Here is a 19,492-nt window from a genome sequence, read left to right as displayed (position 1 = left end):
CTCTCCATGTTTATTGTGCGTTCCCGTCGAGGGCATGGGAATCGTTTCATTCTCTGTGCGTACACCCCACTGGCCTGGCTCTTCTGCGCTTGTTCTTGGCCTTTGAAGTTGTGTCTGATTACACCCTTGGAATCAGTTTGGTCCTCCACCGTTTTGTTGGGTTTAATGATGGTTTAATAGTATTAATGGCTAGGGGACCCATCCTGTACCTTGGGTCATTATGGATTTGTGTGGTCGCCCACATCCGTTTAAGATAAGATAATACTTTATTTATCCAGAGGGAGATTTTTGTGCAGCAGTTGCAATACAAAGTAGGAATGGAACAAATATATAGAGTGCAAAATAAACAAATAAACAATCCAAGAGTTAAATAGTCAGTAAGGTGCAATAGCCATACTTACAGCTGGAAATGTGACCGGTTGCTGTTGTTGGAGACCTTCAAGTTAGGCCTATCGGTGTCTTCTTTCCCTTTCTACTATATTGTCTTATGTATGTCTTATGCATGTAGGGTTTTCTATCACTGAATCAGAATGGGCATATTGTCCGAATATGATAGAAACAAACAGACAAATGCAACATTAATGCAAAATTCATTGCATATCGTCAGTGCAAAATATGACAATTGTGATATATTTGATGCATACATTATGTATGAAACATATTGCGATAACTACACATTTAGCAATGCCCTGAGCCATAATACATGTGATATGTTGGTTTGTTGGTTTGACTTAAAAAAAAAATACAGAGACATTGAATACTACAAAGCTTCACAATGAAGCAGATCATCAAGCTCCAATAATATGAAGCAAATCCAAAGTCCTCAGCAGGAGAAGTCTGCCTCGTCTCAACTGCCCCCCCCCCCCCCCCCGCCCCCCCCCCGAAACCTCATGAACGAATCAATCAGTGGACGGCGTTGCCGTGTCTGGGGGACACCCGTGGTCCGTAGCTGCCGTCGCTGGTGCAGTCAGGCTCACACTTGCAGGCCTGGATCATCATGACGTTGTAGCTGAAGGTCCTCCCGTCCTCGCAGCCGAAGCGCACGGCCACTGTCTGGGTCCGGTTGGGACGGCAGCACAGACCGTCGGAGCAGGACCCACAGAACCTGAGCTGGAACTTCTTGAAGCTACCGCAGCCCATGTGGGACAACTTCACCGGTCGGCCAGCGGCCTTCTCGGTTGGATTGCATTTCCCAGACGCCTGTTGTTGGGGGAGACAAAGAAAGTAAATAAACTCACAGGAGGGACAACTGAAGACCTAAAGCTGAAAACATTTCCGCAGTTGTATATATGTAAAATAAGACACATGTGTGCATACTTTTGGGCTGGGGAATGCAATTTGGGTGCATGGGCGAACTTCACACATCCGAGTCTCCCTGGTCAGCTTGCACCGGCTGTTACTGTTGGACAGCCGGGCGGAGACCCCCATGCCACAGGACGTAGAGCAGGGGGACCAGGGGCTGCTCTGGGCCGGGCACCTCCCGGGTCCCGACACGAGCATGGGGCCGTCAGGTTCCGTCGTTAAAGCTGTGAGTAGAAGGTTGGAAATGAGAGCCAATGAAAATCGGTCCAATGAAAACCCGAAATCATTCTCATCATATAAAGATGACCAGTTTTTTAAGTTTATGAAGTAATTGTCTACAGTACCTATCTCAACTTACCCGCAAAGGAGCTGTATCCATCGCTAACGAGAGCCAGCTCATCCTTGGCGTCCGAGAAATGTCCCAACTTAAGTGTCTCCCCAGGGCCGGGCTCTTCGATCAGAGGTCTCCATCTCTTTCCTCCCTCATCCGAACAGACCAGCTGCTCACAGCAACGCCCGGGGGATTTCACCAACCGTTGCTTCTCACACCCCGGTTTGGACAGTGCCACTTTGTGGGGGCACAGGGAGATGCATGCCACAGCAGCGTCCATACAGGTGCACTGGTGTCTGCAGTTTGGTCGAAAGCTCTCCCCGTTCTGGTAGATCCTGTTGTTGTACTCGCAGGATCTTCCTTCTGATTTGGCTGTGGACAGTCATAGAAGAACCACCCGTTTACATGAGGAGTCAGAGAAACCAAAAGGCACAATCCAGGAGGCTGGCCAAATGACACAGCAGGATCAAATCAAGGACGACGTCACCACATGTGTCGTGGGTGAGATCATGGTTAAAAGTGATGGACTGTGTGTTTCTTTCAGCTGTATACTTTTAGTCACTTTTTCACTGCAGCCATCAGTTTATTCAAAGTTAGAACCTAAATGATAAAACCCAATCAGCCACAGATCAATCAATTCAGGAATTTCAACCCTAACCCATCCCTCTCAATGAAATGATCTGTTTGAACCCCAAGAAAACAAATCTTGTAACCAAACTGTCGGTTACAATTAGATGGTTTGAATGTATAAAATTAAACACGGTCAGGCTAATCACAATGGAGTGAGTCACATGCGCATACCCCTGCAGATGCCGTATGCTGCTCCGTGACCCGCTCCAAAGTTGCATTTCAGCCCCTTGGTGCGGTCGCAGGGCTGCATCCGGCCGCAGTCCTCATTGAGCTGCCGACCGCACACCATGCAGCAGCCGCAGTCGTCCGCCGCCAAAGACACTCCTGCTGCGCACCGCGGGGCTGCGGCGCTGCACCTGCACTCCCCGGGGCACGGGGACGCCTGCAGTACGGCATCAGGAGAGGGACATTGAGGTTTATGTTTAATATACACTTCTTTCAAAGCAATGAGTGAATGCATGATTGATTTGATGATTGTAAGACTTACAAAAAAATAATGGAAAGAATAGAGAAATGCAAATGATACGCAATAGGCCTACTTTTTGAACTGAAATGACAAATAACTAAAATATTACTAAAATAACGACTAAAATACAATATTACCTAAAGAAAAGCAGTGTGCTCCTGAAAGAGCAAGACTGCACAGGTGTCAAAAAGTCATCAATATGTTATTTAAAAAACCAAACCATACCAAACCAGAAATCTGTTGAGAATGAAAAACGGCCTCACCAACTTCAACATCCCACATACGATCAGAGCAGCAGAAAACGCCCACATCTTCCCCAAGAGAGAGCCTTGTGTTCTCAACAAGCCAACTCTACGCTGCAGCGACGGCCTGTCTCTCTGTCTCTCTCTCTCTGCCTGTATAGTCCCGAGCGGCCCACGAATCACGTTATATACACACACACACGGAGCAGATGTGACGTGTGTGTGAGCTGAAGAGGTGTTCTACAACTATGCCAAGAATGCTTTGCAGCATGTCCTCCCATAAGGCAACCCCCTTACCACCCCCACCACCACCACTACTCAACCCATCCCAGAACCCCCTGTCCCACTTCCAACTTTCCCTCTGTTTCTCTTTTTATTGTTCATTTACTTTTATTGTTCACTTTTCTTTTTATTTAGCCTTTTATAATGTAGCCAACCCATGTAAATTAATACTTTTATATTGTTGCAGGTATACTTTCTGCCAACCTTTTTTTATGATCTTATATATTGCTTTGATGATTGTTGCATATACATTCTATGGTTAGAGATATAACAAATTATTCTTTTTGTGAAACATATTGCATCTTTAATACATTTCATAGCCTGCCGATTTGATATTTTCTCTAAATTATAAGTTCAACAATGACTTCATCATTCCTGTTGAATGAGATCATCTAAAGGGGGATTCCACATCAGTTCTTGGATAAATATTGAAAGAAAAGTCACATATTTCTTTGACCTGCATTCATTCTTGAAGTGTTATCCAACTCTCTGTTTAGGCTGGTTCACATTGTCTGTGGTCAATGTTTTAACTTTCAACGATAAAGGTGAAAACTGATGTTAGTTTAAACAATTCACAGGTACATTCCTGTCCATCATCTACTGGGGTGTGGCCAAAGCAGAGTTTATTTAACCTTGACATTTCCAAACAAGAGCCTTTGACAATGTTTGAACATCCGCAATTATTTTTTCCATATTTACAACCAATGAGGAACACAATAAGAAATGTTATTTGCTAAATAAACATGCCATTTGATGCAACATTACATTCCCAATCGGCATGGTTTGTTTATTGGCAAGAGCCACAAGGATGAAGTCAGTTATTTGTTTCAACCATGTGAAAGTGTAATTCACTGTACAAAAAACCTGTCTGATGTGAGGAAGTGTATGCCGTAGAAAAAACGTACCATTGGCACTCTGTCCTGTCCACCCATATATGTCACCGGAGTTTAAAGGGCCATTACAAACAGGTACCGTACAACTCAAGCAGCAGAACAGCATGCAGCATGAACGTCATGCCATGGTTTCCTATACTTTCATGAAATACCAGAAGAAACTGTTGACTTTTGTGGTCTGGAGCATGTTCCACTAAAAGCCATACAGAGTGGTTAGGAATTCCTGTTAACTCACCGACCGCTCCACATGCATTCCGCGCGCACACACACGCACACGCACACGCACACACACACACGCGCACGCACGCACGCACGCACACACACACACACACACACACACACACACACACACACACACACACACACACACACACACACACACACACACACACACACAAATAAAACGGCTACTTTAACCTTACTCTACATAGTAACAAACGGTTATTTGTTTTCTGAACAGCCCCATTCAAGTATAACTAGTGAATGCATTTTCACAATTTGGAGAATACATGCCAATAAAGTGTCACATTTTAAAAGAATAATATTCGCTTTGTTCACAAAGGATGGACGCAAAGCATTGGATATTATAATATTACTCTTGTGACGTTACAAATCTGACGTCATTGATCTGAGAATAAGGAAGTCCGGAGAGCGATTGCGGAGCAGAGGACAATGTCTATGCCGCGTAAAAGATTAGGCGTAGTCGTTAAACAACAAGTTAAACCACAACGATAATGCGAACTCTATTACTTTATTCTCGTGTTGGATTTGATAATAACTCTTAACTTGCGTAAGTTTCCGTTGATTACCCCGGAACACCTGAATTATTTACTTCAAGGGGCGAGGGATGGATGTTCACCTTACAGAAGATGAAATGGCAGACATTAAAAAAGACGTGAGTAGCTTAAGCGGGTTCCACGATATGGTTTACATATCGATTGAAACTAATTATTTACTCTAAGACCTTACTCTAAGCCCACATGCCCCCTGTGGGGGCATGCGTGCTGAAGTAGGAAATACCCCACTCAACCCTCCCTCCCTCCTGTGCATAGCAGCCTTACTGAAACCACTCTTTCCTCTTTTTGAGTGGGAAGTCGCTATTCTACATTGAGCTGGCCAATAAGGCCTAATGATTACAACAGTTGTAATCATTATCTTTCTTTACATGTATATACATTATTGTTGATGTTTCACTCAATAATAAAATAAAGATATAATCTATGTTTTGTATATTTTGAGAGGTCATAGCCCAGGCTGAGACCCTCCGTCCACTAAGTGGTTAGCTTCCTTTTCGTCCAGGTGCTGAACAAACTGCGGCCCTACCTGGTCACCAAGATCAGAGCCGAGCGCCACTTCGACTACCTGCGCTCCCGCCGCATCATGACGCGGGACGACGCGGAGGAGATGACCTCCCAGCCCACGCAGTCCAGGCGCGCCAGCACCCTGCTGGACCTCCTGAGCGACAACCCCCACGGGCTGGACGTGCTGATCGAGTCCATCCAGCTGTCCCGCTGCCAGAACTTCATCATCGCCAAGATCACGGACGAGGTCCAGAAGGCCAAGAACGAGAAGATCGAGGCGCTGAAAGGTGATGCTGAGTCCTGGCTGGTTGCTTCCGTCGGTGTGTTCACTTGTCAGGGTCGGGGGACGATGCAGGAGCAGCCTTTGTATCAATGACAGGAGATGCACTTCATCGAATTACAGCGTCTTGCTATTTCCCATCCGTTGTCCCAGGGCAGGCACACGTATCAATATGAAATAGTTATGTTGGAGTACAACGTATAATAAAACAATAAAATGGTATTATTAATATGGTAATAAAAAGGTTTGAGTGGTAGTGTGGGAAATAAGTACTGCATTACAGTGTTGGCCCCCAGCCAGGGCTGCAGCCATGTTATGCGCAGTCCTAGAACACGTACCCTCTTTGTGTTCCCAGAGAGTGCACAGAAAGTGAAAGGAGAACAGAAATATGACATCAATGCGGTGTGAAAAAAGAATCGCTGACTTCCCTAACCCTCTCCCTCCCTCTCTCTCCTCCCCCCTTCAGCCGCCAGCACTCCTCCGACCGCCAACCCCCTGAGCGTCCAGCGAGCCGCCCCTGGCGGCGGCAACGACCTCTCCAAGACGTTCTCCGAGGACTCCACCATGCTCTACCACCCGGATGGCGAGGGGAGCCCCGGCGCCTCGCTCCTCCCGGGGTCCCTCGAACTCAAGTCTCAGAAAGACGGCGGCGGCGGCGGCGGCGGCGGCGGGGCCTCGGGGACAGGATGGGACATGCCGGCGTCCTCCTCCATGTCCTCGGCGCCCTCCACCCTCCCCAGGCCCGGGGACCCAGGGGCGCCCGCCCTGCCGGAGGAGATGCTGGCGGAGGAGTCGTTGTCCCCGACCATGGACCTCGACACGCTCCAGTGCAGCGGCGGCGCCGACCTGAACTTTCAGCCCCTCAGGTCGCGCTCCACCACCAGCCCCATGTATGCTGCCATGCCAGCCAAACAGCAAAACCCAAAACTGTTCCTGTCGTAACGCCCCCTCCCCCCCCCCCCCCCCCCACACACACTTCAGTGTCACACATGTGTTGGAATGCACCACAATGCAAGTCGGGAGATGACCGTGTAGATTGCGTTGTATCTGTCTTCTCTTCTTTTAAACGTAATGTCCGACAGGTTGTGACCTATTTTATATGGAATGTTTAATGTTGTGCCTTTTTTAAATAAGGATGTACATAACACATTGTGCCTTGTTCAGCTGAGCGTAATGCAGACATTGTCTCATAAGCTGCAAACATGTTTTGAATTTTTTCACTACAAAAAATGTCATTGCAAAAGTTTTATTTCATTATCAATGCTACAATTGTTTATGATCTCATTATTTTATACTACAATAAACTCAGGAAACAATTATTGTATTCAATATGTGTATGTGTTTCACCAACTGTAGTTATTGTTCTTACTGTGAACTTTAGAGGCTAATGTCATTCCTTACACATATTGCTAACTAAAGGCTAACTACATACATTTGAGGAAGCACAGCGAAGACATCGATTCATAATACACTTCTTGAGAACCCCTAATTTCCTTTCCCTGTTGGTGTTTAATTGCAACCCTTAAAGTTGTATGCATGAATCTAGGCGTAATGTCCATTGTAAGGACATGAGCATTGCGTGTTTTGGTGTTGTCCTACTGTTGCTATTTGGAAGAATGAATGGGGAACTATGTTTTATGTTTTGGAAAAACTTGAATCTTGGAAGGTGACGCGAAGGAATGTCATCATATGGTGAGGACGGATGCAGCGACTACTCTGTGTGAAGCTCATAAGACCGTGGACAGGCTCCAGATGCAGAGAGGGACGGCGTGCTCCGACTGTCACATAGAATTTGGTAGGTGACACATTTTTGTGAATTCTTTCATGGACATTTTGGTGTTTTATTCCTACATAATTTTTCAATTGATAGTTTAGATAGGGATGATCCCTTCCACCAAACTTCATTGAAAAAAGAAAATCACATATTAAAGAAATGTTGCATTTTACAGTTGATATTGGTAAGAAGAGATAATTGGAAGCATTAATGAGAAGGCACATAGTAGAATGAGCATTTGCTATTATATAATCTCTTGGTTTTTTGGACGGTGATTCTTAAATCTGGAGATTTTTGGAGTAACACAAAGTTACAGCAGTCGACACATGCTGGAGAACCTGTTTGATAAACATCAGAAAGAAAGGCACGTCAAGTATTCACAATACAGTAGATCTGTGAAAGTTCAATCCTAGTGTGTGGGTGTAATACATATATATATATATATATTTATAATGTACACATGCACATACACAGAGGAGGAGGCTGTGTTTGGCACTCTTTAGGTTAAGGATCAGGGTGGTAACACGTCTAAGGTATTCTCCATTCTGTTGAGTTCTACCTGGTATCTCTTGTTTTGAACCCCTGACTTTCAAGACTAGATGGAGGAGCCCCTTGTAGGCCCCAAGCCAGAGGGGAGGCCCCTGAAGGGCCATCACCGATGGAAGACGGACAAACAGGTCTCTGAGGTTGAGGACTTCAGGCGAAGGCTCAAGTACTTCTTCATGAATCCCTGTGAGAAATACAGAGCCAGGGGCCGTAAACCATGGAAACTAACATTACAAATTCTGAAAATTGCAATTATCACAATCCAGGTAAATACAGTATGTCCAAACTATGTTTTTGTTTTTTTTTTGCACATTGATTTCTTTGTTAAAACTTTTGACAATAGTTGATTATCTTGTCTATGTTTACCTCTAGTTGGTCTCTTTTGGCCTGAGCAACGAAATGATGGTCAGCTTCAAAGAGGAAAGCCTGCTGACATTCAAAAATCTGTTTCTCAAAGGATACACCGATCAACATCGTGGAATACACACACTGTACACTAAAACAGACGTCTATGACCATATTCACTATGCCATTGATAGGGTGAATAACATTTTAATTTAAATTACTATTATTATTCACTTTCGAAGGCATGAACTGCTAATTCGCTTTTGTTGTACATATTTCAAAATCATCATTTTTTTCAATGTTTTTCCAGTACATGAATCTTGAGAATCTCACAGTAGGAAATCATGCCTATGAGAGGGTGGATGGCCTGTACACTCCTCTATCTCTGTGTAAAGAGTTCTACAGGAACAGCAGCATCTTCCCAGGCAATGAGACCTTTGACATTGATCCACATGTGGAAAAAGGTACCATAACATACAGTTATAGACAGTTACCTCTGAACCTATTCTGAACATGTACTGGCATGAAACGTTTTTACGAACAGAGGAACTGTATTGTAATGTGCTCACCAGAATAATTATATGCTTATTGTTGATAGGGGATATTTATAAAGAGTGATTCATGGCACAAATGGAAAATAAACCCAATGCTGTTACTTGTGACTGAAAGAGGAAGCCTTGTGTTGGGTAGCTTTCTGTGCCCATGTCTAGACAAAACGTCTTTCGATTCATTATTTACTCTTCGTTCTTCTGTTTACTTTCATAGTTTGTATAGCCATATATCCTACAATTGATACTGAAAGTTGGCCAAGACGTCTGACCTTCTCTATAGATTTCAAAAGGTGAGTAGTTTATATAATGGCAGAAATGTAATCACTGTTTTCTACTGGAGTGTAGCTTTATAATAATAATTGTATGTCTTTGTTCAGGCTGCTGTCAGTAAACATCTACCTCAAACTGAGAGCCATCAATCTGCAGACTGTGCGGCACAATGAACTTCCGGACTGTTATCTGTTCAATATAACGGTAGTTGACATGAGAAAGTAAACCATGCATTTGATTATGCTGACAGGCCATAATCAGGCCGCATTTATAACACAGTAATGTATATATATATATATATATATATGTAATTTCGTATGTGGCTATTGAAATCCCTTATACAATGTTATTACAATTCACAAACCAAGAATATCACGGAAAAATTATGTTATGTTTTTTAACACAGATCATATTTAACAACCACGCCCACAGCGGAAGAATAAAAACTGAAATAATAAATGATGTTGGAATTTACGAATGCAAAGACTGGAATGTAGCAGACACTTGTAAGTTTTCAAATTTTTAAAAAACGCTTTCCAAAAAAGATTAACAAACAAACATTCGCCACACATATTTATAATAATAATAATAATAATAACTCATTTAAACTGCCATTGATTCAACCAAACTGACCGTTCCTCTCCTCCATGTTTGGTCTACCAAGCTGGGAAGAATGACTACATGCTCTTAATGCTGGATTCTCTGGTCATCATTGCCTGCATCACCTCTCTCATCCTCTGCTCACGCTCCGTTAAAAATGGCATCCAACTCCAGTTTGTGAGTGAGGCAGAGAAAGTCGATTCATTGTGTTTGCGTCACCAAGAATTGATTTGTAACAGTCAGACACTTTAATTATTGTATACTGGGGGTGGCCAATACAGTTGGTTGCAACCTTTATGGTTTCCACACAGGAAAGAAAGTTATATAAGGGCATTTGTGTCCAAACAACCTGCCAGTTAATGTGACCATCTTGATCAACTTAATATTAATACAAAGCAACAATCGGGTGATAGTGATATCCACTGACACATTCGTCTACAGCAGGCCTATTGATATATTGATTGCGGAAAAAAGTAAGCATATAAACGGATTCTACCCATTCCAAATAACAAAAATAAATAATTGATGTCTGAGCCTCTTAACATCATGTGTGGTGTATTGTTGTTTTTGTTGCAGGAGTATAATACGTTCTTCCAAACCTACTTCAGTAAGACTGTGCCCTGGGCAGATCGCATGGAGTTTGTAAATGGATGGTACATCCTCATCATTGTGAGTGATACCCTTACCATTGCAGGGTCCATCCTGAAAATAGGAATTCAGACCAAGGTATGATTATTTATCACATTTCATTAATAGTGAGTGAAAGAGATTCATGTTCAGCATGTTTTATTTACAGTCTATAATAATGGATCGCTATAATTAAACTAGGCCTACTTATGGGTTAAAGTCTTTTAACCAATTCTGTTTTTCATAATTTAAAATGCAGTTGTTTATCTTGATTGTATGTCTATATCTTTTATTACAGTTCCTGACCAACTATGACGTGTGCAGTATTTTGCTCGGGACCGCCACCATGCTGGTCTGGGTCGGGGTGATTCGCTACCTCGGTTTCTTCAAGAAGTACAACGTATGAACTCTTTCTTCATTCACATGCTGTTTACTACCCATTCAATACTAGTGTATCACACTAGATTAGTCATGAAGTAGATGCTTGAGAAACGACAGTGAGCTCAGCCACATGTCTTTGCAGTTTTTCTCAGTCGCTTTGGTACATTTCTCAGATCAGATCAGATCATTTTTTCAAAACAATTCGTACAAATAGCAAAACACCATGGATTTCATGCAAAGGCCAGTCTCTTGCTCAAAATCCTTAGTTCGTTTCTCAAAAGTAAATATCTGTATCAATGAACATGTCAGTGCCATCAGAATGACAAGTCCTTGTGTCATTGTGTACGGATAAGGCAGTCAAATTGCTTAGTCATGTTAGTCAATGTAACAGTGTACTCTGGATGGATGTTCTGATGTAAACTATGGCTAAAGTTTTGAAGACAATTATTGTAAATCGTAAGTTACACCTTAGTGTATATGGGAGATTGGTTGCAAGAGACTGGACAAGATTCACATTTACGCTTTGACTGTTTGTACTGTAATTTGTTGACAGACTATGTCATTGCTAGAAAACATAGGACAATCTCCTTAGGGTAAACTGTGCATGCATTGCTGTAGGAAGTACAGTGCAGTCTTCCTACACCTCCTGACGTTCCTGCTGTCTGTTGGGCCACAAATTCTTATTCTCACGCAGCCTCACTCCTCTTCCTCTTTTTCTCTCTGGCTATTGACCCTGTCCAATTCCTTGTCCTTCCATTGTCAGACAATGTAGCATTTTGTTGCCAGTTCATGGTTCAGGAGATGCACCTTTGAGCTATTTCAGTAAACTGGTCGATCGTTGGTTGATCTAACACTTCACACATTTCCCTTCTTTAGAGAGGGTCAAGATTCACCTGGTAGTAATTTACCAATTAAGGACAGATCTAGAAAAAAAGTCTAATGGAAATGTATAGAAATATGCTTGACATATTTTGTCAACTTGTTCAACCATTTTGCATGTAAAGACTTATGCAATGAACTAATGTTATGGGGGTGAGACTATTCAATAGAGACCCATTACAATACATTTTGATCAACATGACATAAGCAATGGATAATGTAGGAAAGAGCAGAGAATTGTACATAATCATTTGCATGAATGTACCAAAGCATTTGCAACTTGCTCAAAGAAATGAGAAACTGCTTTTTTGATGTGCACAAGTTACACAATGATGTGAAGATTGAACAGGTAGTTTTTGAGAATTTCAATTCTGATCTGAGAAATGTACCAAAAACTGCAATGAGCAGGTCAAAGATTGACTTACTCAAAGATGTCTACATGTTTTTGATCAAACCTTTAGTCAGGGTCTTGAACCCCCTTAACACGTCACAGTCCTGCTGCATCCTGTAATGCATTGTACTGAGACAGCGTCATCAATCCCAGGCCATTTCCATATCATGATGTCGTGCTAGATCCTCATCCTGACCCTGAGAGCAGCTTTCCCCAACGTGATCCGCTTCTGCTGCTGCGCCGCCATGATTTACCTGGGATACTGTTTCTGTGGCTGGATCGTGCTTGGCCCCTACCATGACAAGGTACGCCGATCGCACCCTAAAACCCCCCTCAGTTCTGGCGCGCATACGTGGTCATGCTATACGCACCATGTCAGTGGAACTCAAATTAAATGCGCCAAGAGAAGAATCTTTATTCATGTGTCACTCTTGTGTGTCAACACCCAGCTAAGAAAGTATAACGTCACATGTAATGTATTATATTAAAGTGTGATATAGCTACGCCTAATCAAACATTACCAGGTGTGGAGAACCACTCCGAACGATTTGTTGAGACCCCATTTCAAACATAAAAATGGACATAGAAACAAACCATAGGACATCATACAATCAAATAACTGGAATAGAAGCATGCAGGATAGGATAACCTCAATGCCGTCCATCTGAATCTCCTTCCAGTTCCGGACCTTGGACAAGGTGACAGAGTGTCTCTTCTCGCTCATCAACGGGGACGACATGTACGCTACCTTCAAAGCCGTGAGGGACAAGACGTACCTGGTGTGGCTGTTCAGCCGGGTCTACCTCTACTCCTTCATCTCCCTCTTCATCTACATGGTGCTCAGCCTCTTCATCGCCCTCATCACCGACACCTATGAGACCATCAAGGTGCTTTCCTCACCAGTCAACGTTGCTTCAGAGGCCGACGTCCTCTCTAGAGATATGCTGACACATGCTGCTTGAATATTATGTTATTCATTTGAACACTCATCTACTTCAATGTCATTTTTAATGGAAGTAATGTTGTTTTTTTAGAGTTGCCAAGAAGACAAGGTGCCAGTGTCTGAGCTCCAGGCCTTTATAGCAGAATGCAGAGACCATCCTGAATCCGGGCGCTATCTGACTGATAACCAGACCGCTTCCTGCTGTGGCTGCTTTGGATGAACTGTACTCCGAGGCCCTTCTCAGAGATTACAATTATTGTATTTGCCTTGGTTCAAGCAAGTTGTCGTCATCAAATAGCAAACACATACCCGTTGCCTAACACTTAAATTTAACTAAACATTTGATTTGTGTTACACAAATGATCAATTGTCATTGTTAGCTATAAGAACGGTGCTAGATAATCTTTGGATAAATTATGAGCAGTATGTATTATTATGTATATATTATTAGATATGTTCATGACAATTTATATTGATGACCAATAGGCGTTTGTGTATTTTTTTAGTAGTGATGAAAGTTACGTAAAAAAGTGACATATTTTACTAGCACAAATTTGCACAAATAAAACTGACGTTCAGGCCACGCAAGTTATTCTTTCTTAATGCAAAGGAGTCGCCAAAGACTTGAGGCAGTGTCAGTAAAGTCGAGAACAACCTGTGTGTCTTTGTCCCATAACGTAACACCTGAGGGCGCTCCACATTTGCATAATCCTCTCTCGGTTGGTTCGCATCCAATGTGCTGTTCAGATATTGGTTGCTTGACAACATGGCCTCCAATGACAGAAGTGTTTAGATGGACGCCGACACGGGAATACACTTAAAAACAATCAGCGCTCTGCACCTTCATGATGTTTGCCGAACGAGTTAAGGTAAAACACGGAGTTTATGTTGCGGTCTCATGACAGTGTCAAATGATCTGCGACACAGTGCGAGTTGTGTGGCTGTGATTAAGGGACGGCAGGTGTGTTGGCAATACCATTTGTATTTGAATGATGGTTGAATGTCGTGTTCAATGTCGGACTATGATTAGAGTGAACGTGTTGTCCTGGTCCGTGTGAGCTAACGTTAACAGTGCTGTAGCTGTCCGCTGTTTATCGAACGGATGATAATGATGTACAACCTGACAAGGACAATTAACTAATGCAAATGCGTTCCACTTTGTCTCTGTGTCAAGGTAGGATGCTTTAATTGTATGACATAGTAAGGAGGACAGTTAAATCTCGTGATCTATTTTATACCCTACTAAGGTCAGGGTTGTAGTAAGTAAAGTGCGTGTTTTCATAGATAACACATGGCTGCTGTGCTGCTCCAGAGATTAGAAAGCACGAGTTGTTTAAAATGTGTCCACACACGCTCGACATACCTTGTGGAAGATCCGGCAAATTAACATAACGCATGATTAGATATTAGATGTATCAGTTTGTCATTTATTCTACCCTGCGACTTTATTTTATAGGAATATAAACTTTAAATTTACAAGTCCCTGTGCAGATAGTAGTGTAGACAGTTGTACAATATAGCTTTAGTGGGAGTGGCTTGGGAGAGAACTAGTTTGTCTTGTTTTGACATGAATAGGTTGGTGGGTTCATAGTTGTGTAATAGCTTCTTTCTCTGGATCATTATTAATTACACTTTTTGTCCTGCCTAAGCTTGATCCACACACCCCTTGTACAACTGTCTGATAGTACAATCTGTGTTGAATGCAACCTCGATTATCTACCCCCTGATTATGTGGTGGCTTATTTCAGGGCTCTGATCCAGCGACTGCCTCCAATCTGCTGCATAGCTCTTAATCCACCCCCAAGATCAGACTTAACTGATGACCGCGCCTGTGTCCTACACTTCTTTGATATGGGAGACTGGTCGAGGACTTCACCATTAGGTGTATCTATGGGTAAGTGGGTTGTGCCATTTGAACGCACCCACCACCAGGCTAGGTCGGAAATAGAAGGGTCCATGAGCTGTATTCCCAAATCGTCTCCATGTGCCCTATATATGTGTTCTCATTTCCAAGCTGTAACCCAATTCTGTAGCCTTCTGAGGTAGTGTCGTGGCAGTGTCATTGTTGTATTACATAATCAAACACATTTTTCTGTCTCTAAAGGCCAGCAGTGCAAAGAGGCTTTTGTTTGCTCTCTCCTTTTTAGAGAACTCTGAGATCTCCAGTATATCACGGGTGACCCTCTCCTCGTCCAGACAAAACCACGATTCACTGTATTCCTCCTCTCTGCCGCTGTCCAAAAGCTCACACAATGTCCTGAGTGCCTTCTGCATCGAGGAGAACGTGCCACAATGCATTTTATACATCAACCAGGTACTTGCACCTGCACTTGCACTTCCTTATACACGTTACTCCAATGCTCCGGTGCCTCAATACACACCATTCCCTCATCCTCCGTCATCCCAGGAGCTGGTTTCGTTAGGGCTCGCCTCCATGTGCATCGCAACGCCAGTGGAGGCCACGCTGAACTCCGTGCCCGCCCTGAACGCCATGTACGAGCTGCTGCAGGCGCAACGCCGCAGCCAGCGCTCCCTGGAGGAGCTTGAACGGGATCTGCTGAGGACCTCCAGCACCCTGGAGCACCTGCAGACCGGCAACTACAGGCTCAAGGTACCTTGGGTAGCGGGGGGGGTTGCGTGGGTTGTGTTTTTAAAAAAAACGCTGCCACTGCAATGTGATGTCAATACTTATCTGCTCTTGCCGGAATCCATGAATATCTTAACATTGATTTTTGTCCAAGGACGCAAAGGTGAACCCGCAAGGCCTGTGATAGCTGTGTTTCATAAAATGCATTGGACAATGTGTCACCAGGATCAGTTGGAACTACTGAAGAGGGAGAAGTCTGGACTGCATGAGAAGGAGCGACAGCTGCAGCTTAAAATTGAGACCTTGCAAAGCTGCCTGAAGTCTGAAAAAGAGGAGGTTTGCATTTTCCAATTCTGTCATTTTCTTGAATAGCAGTGTGCGTACACAAGGGTGCATTGGACTAATCTAGTTATTTTCTCCCTTGACAGATCCAGAAGCTCCAGAATATCATTGCTGGCCGTGCCTCCCAGTACAGCCATGATGCCAAGAGGAAGGAGAGGGAGTGTGTCAAGCTGAAGGAGCGCCTGGGTCAACTGCTGATTGACAAACGGGATAAGAAACTAGGTCTGCTAGCCGCCTGTCGACAGTCTCTTATCGTGTGGGTTGGGGGGTGTTTGTATGTGTTCTGAATATTCTGATCAATTCCAACAGCTATAGACGTATTGAACTACCTGGGTCGATCGGACGGCAAAAGGATCCAGTGGAAGACGGGGAAAGCTGGAACCAGGTAGCCTATTCAACATTATTTTCTGGGCAATTTATCCTGCGTCTGCCCTCTCTTGTCACAGCAGTTAAAACCTTGCCATGTTTCTTATTCTTCTCCAGCCATGAGGGAGACATGTACAAGTCTCTGCTGAATGACTACGAGGCTCGCCAGCAGTCTCTGATGGTGGAGAACAGCGAGCTGAAGAAAGTCCTCCAGCAGATGAAGAGGGACATGATGTACATCCTGAGTCCACACAAGCCCTGTGCCAAAGGGTCGCCCGGAGACGACAGTCACGAGCGGGTACCCTCTTCTGATTGGTCGAATCCGTCAATGATATTTAAAAATGTGGTAGTTTATCTACAATAAAAAAATAATCCTTAGTAATGCCTTATTTCGGAGTGAAGCTATTGATATTGTATTTAAGTGGCATCTCGTCATTCATATCTGCACCTGAACATTTTTAGTTTGTCATGAATCTTGTCTCCCCTGGGTGCTGTTGTAGGGTTTCCCTCCGGCCGGTTTGGAGGGGGAGGATGAGGTGGGCGAGTGCAGCAGGGAGAACCTGGACCAGTCCTGTGAGCAGGCCCGGGAGCAGCTCACCTACAGCATCAGGCTGCAATGGAGGAGGCTGAAGAACCACATGGAGAAACTGGACAGCCAAGGTACTGCTGCGCGGTCCCACAAGCTAATCCCAACGCCTCGGTATGGTGGAAGCTTAGATAGATGGATAAATACTTTAATAATCCCAGAGGGAAATTATGTGAGGCATTGACTTTCAAACATAGGGATTATATTATTCATCGGGTGTTGATATGGTCAAATCCATATCCGCAACAAGGGTCAGCGGAGCCATATTGGGCATTGGAATTATCTGTATTCGGAACGGGAGGATTTCTCAATGATCATAATATCCTACCAGCACAATAACCCCTCCCAATCACGCAACAGTTTCTTATCTTTTATTTGTTGTCGCCCTAGTGTCCCTGGCCCAGACCCAGCAGCAGTCTGGGAGCGAGGAGGCGGTTCCCAGGGAAGTCCACGAGGAGGAGATGCAGAGGATGAGGCTGGAAGTGCAACAGGGCAAGGACTTCATTCACACCCAGCAGCAGCTCCTCCAGGTGGGCCATGCCTCGGTGTAACACGCGCTGCCACCACTTTAGACACCCACTTTTAGACTTTATAAACGGGGCTTTTTCTAAAAAAAAAAAATTCATATATTTTTTTATTTTGCATGGCTTTTGTTTCATTTTACAGACTAGATACAAAAAATGCAATCGTTCATCGTAGTGAGTTGATGTCAACCTGTTTACAACCAGCAATTGTAATGCCTATTGGGCTTGCTCTGCACTGCCTGCCCACCCCAACAGAAACAACTGAACTCCTCGTTCGACGATGAAACGGCAGCGCTCCTCAACGACTGCTACACGCTGGAGGAGAAGGAGCGCCTCAAGGAGGAGTGGCGGCTCTTTGAGGAGCAGAAGGGCAACTTTGAGAGGGAGAGGAAGAACTTCACAGAGGCCGCCATCCGACTTGGACACGAGGTAGGCCTACTATGGATCTCAGGTCGAGGCCGTAGTGCACGGCACTGGCCAAAGACGCGTTGCCGCTCTAGGCAAGAGATCATTCCTCCAGCGTATTGTGCCGTCATGTTGTGCTCTATTGTGCAACCAAAGCCCCCTCAAGCGTTATTGGTCTATACCACTGGCACTAAAAACAGAAACCAGACCCCTACCGATGACTAAATATTGTCCCTTTGCTTACAGATTCTGCATTCATATGCAGCCATCTGTTCATAGATGACGCAACATATGACACACTTGCTTTATTTAACTTGCCTTCCAACCTGAACATCTAGTATGGACTGAAGCGATTCTACACATAATCTGTTTGCCCGTAGAACATAGTCAAACGATGCACTTGTTGACCTAACACTACGATAAATCTTTGTTCACATTGATCAGTGACAGTCACTTATTTTTTCTATTTGTGTCCTACAGAAAAAAACATTTGAAGAGGACCGGGCTGCCTGGCTCAAGAATCAATTTCTTAACATGACCCCATTTGTGGACCGAAAGAGATATTCCTTGTCTGACTCCCAGAGTGCCTTATCGATCAGTGAGTGATCACCTTAACTATACTGTTGGTTATTTTAAAACTGGTTGACTTGGACTAATATCTACCAATGGGCATCTTGGATAATTATAAATATTGACTGGATATATTGTGTGTGGGTAGGAAGTGAGCCAGAGTTGCAGCAGTCTTACACACCAGCCAAACTGACCAAGTCCTCCACCTACACCGAGTTCTCCACTCCGTATTCTTCCATCAGTGCTGGCCTGCCATCCACGACAGAACTATGCCGTACACTCCACTTTATACAACCCGACACAAGGTTTGTTGCATCACTTGATTCGATTACTATTGTTATGAATTTTTATCTATAGCGATGATTTCTTTTTGTCAATCACCAGATACTTCACCTTGATTCGTTTTTTACTTATGCATTCATATGCATGCAAATATTAAAAGAATGCATTTTATATTTGCTTAAAAAATGTTTCTAAATATTCCAGTTGAAACCAACTATTAACATAGCAGTGTACCAGTATTTGACTGTTATGCTTTTCTCTGATTATAACGGCTTGTCTTTCTATTACTTTCTTTCAGACACTCGAAGCGAGGGAGCTGGCAAGAGCCCAGCAGCCCCATTCGGGCAGAGAACCCTTTTGGGAAATCAAAGCGCAGTGTCCGATGTAGAGACCCTTGTATCCTCTCTCTGGACAAAGACGGCGACAGCCCCATTTGAGGACACTGTATTTATGGAGTAGAATTAGCAAATGGCTTGGCAGACTACATTTTATGCGCCATCAACACTGCCTCAGGATGCCACTGACTCGTTATTTTTTTCAACCATGGATCTTCACCAAGCTTGATCACAAAGGAGAGCACTTTAATTATACGTTTGCTTTTTATCTTTTTCAAACTCTATTTGGGTATCAGCCAAGCACTTGTCTGATTAAGTTAAGAACACTCCGTTTACCCACCTTGGGATTTTGTTGTACTTCAAAAGACTTTGATTGAAAAGTGTTTTAGTGAAACTCACAGAGAAATATTGCTTATCTAAATGATAAGCAACGTGTGCAATAAAAGTTTTTTTTTATTATC

At 43.6% G+C, this 19,492-nt stretch overlaps 3 protein-coding genes across 9 annotated transcripts; 2 read left to right on the top strand and 1 right to left on the bottom strand.

Moving 5' to 3' along the window:
• Window positions 1–573: 573 nt before the first annotated feature.
• Window positions 574–3,267, bottom strand: LOC132463285 (CCN family member 1-like). Its single transcript, XM_060059341.1, has 5 exons — window positions 2,993–3,267; window positions 2,435–2,645; window positions 1,661–2,005; window positions 1,318–1,526; window positions 574–1,200 (listed from the first exon to the last, which is right to left on the bottom strand). Exons 1-5 carry the CDS (start codon window positions 3,038–3,040, stop codon window positions 904–906), a joined length of 1,110 nt encoding a protein of 369 aa, XP_059915324.1. The 5' UTR covers window positions 3,041–3,267; the 3' UTR covers window positions 574–903.
• Window positions 3,268–4,770: 1,503 nt separating this feature from the next.
• bcl10 (BCL10 immune signaling adaptor) lies at window positions 4,771–7,044 on the top strand. The gene is made up of 3 exons (XM_060059348.1): window positions 4,771–5,041; window positions 5,446–5,734; window positions 6,194–7,044. Exons 1-3 carry the CDS (start codon window positions 4,994–4,996, stop codon window positions 6,667–6,669), a joined length of 813 nt encoding a protein of 270 aa, XP_059915331.1. The 5' UTR covers window positions 4,771–4,993; the 3' UTR covers window positions 6,670–7,044.
• Window positions 7,045–7,186: 142 nt separating this feature from the next.
• ssx2ipa (synovial sarcoma, X breakpoint 2 interacting protein a) lies at window positions 7,187–19,485 on the top strand. 7 transcript variants are annotated; one of them, XR_009526998.1, is made up of 15 exons: window positions 7,187–7,522; window positions 8,096–8,313; window positions 8,420–8,587; window positions 8,703–8,856; window positions 9,158–9,233; window positions 9,321–9,417; window positions 9,620–9,719; window positions 9,878–9,990; window positions 10,390–10,539; window positions 10,739–10,840; window positions 12,274–12,396; window positions 12,772–12,978; window positions 13,126–13,903; window positions 14,783–14,928; window positions 15,182–15,322. XR_009526998.1 is itself a non-coding variant. In XM_060059318.1 (14 exons), the coding sequence occupies exons 2-14, from the start codon at window positions 14,886–14,888 to the stop codon at window positions 19,131–19,133; spliced, it is 1,806 nt and encodes a 601-aa protein (XP_059915301.1). In that variant the 5' UTR covers window positions 13,255–13,903; window positions 14,783–14,885; the 3' UTR covers window positions 19,134–19,485. The 7 variants fall into 7 exon arrangements, 3 of the variants coding, with proteins under 3 accessions (XP_059915301.1, XP_059915302.1, XP_059915303.1); XR_009526995.1 differs by having other exon boundaries at window positions 12,772–13,011; XR_009526997.1 differs by lacking the exon at window positions 14,783–14,928 and having other exon boundaries at window positions 12,772–13,011.
• Window positions 19,486–19,492: the final 7 nt, after the last annotated feature.

Source organism: Gadus macrocephalus, chromosome 8 (genome assembly GCF_031168955.1).
Source record: "Gadus macrocephalus chromosome 8, ASM3116895v1".
NCBI classification, from domain to species: domain Eukaryota; kingdom Metazoa; phylum Chordata; class Actinopteri; order Gadiformes; family Gadidae; genus Gadus; species Gadus macrocephalus.
This window is presented reverse-complemented; position numbering and strand designations above follow the sequence as displayed.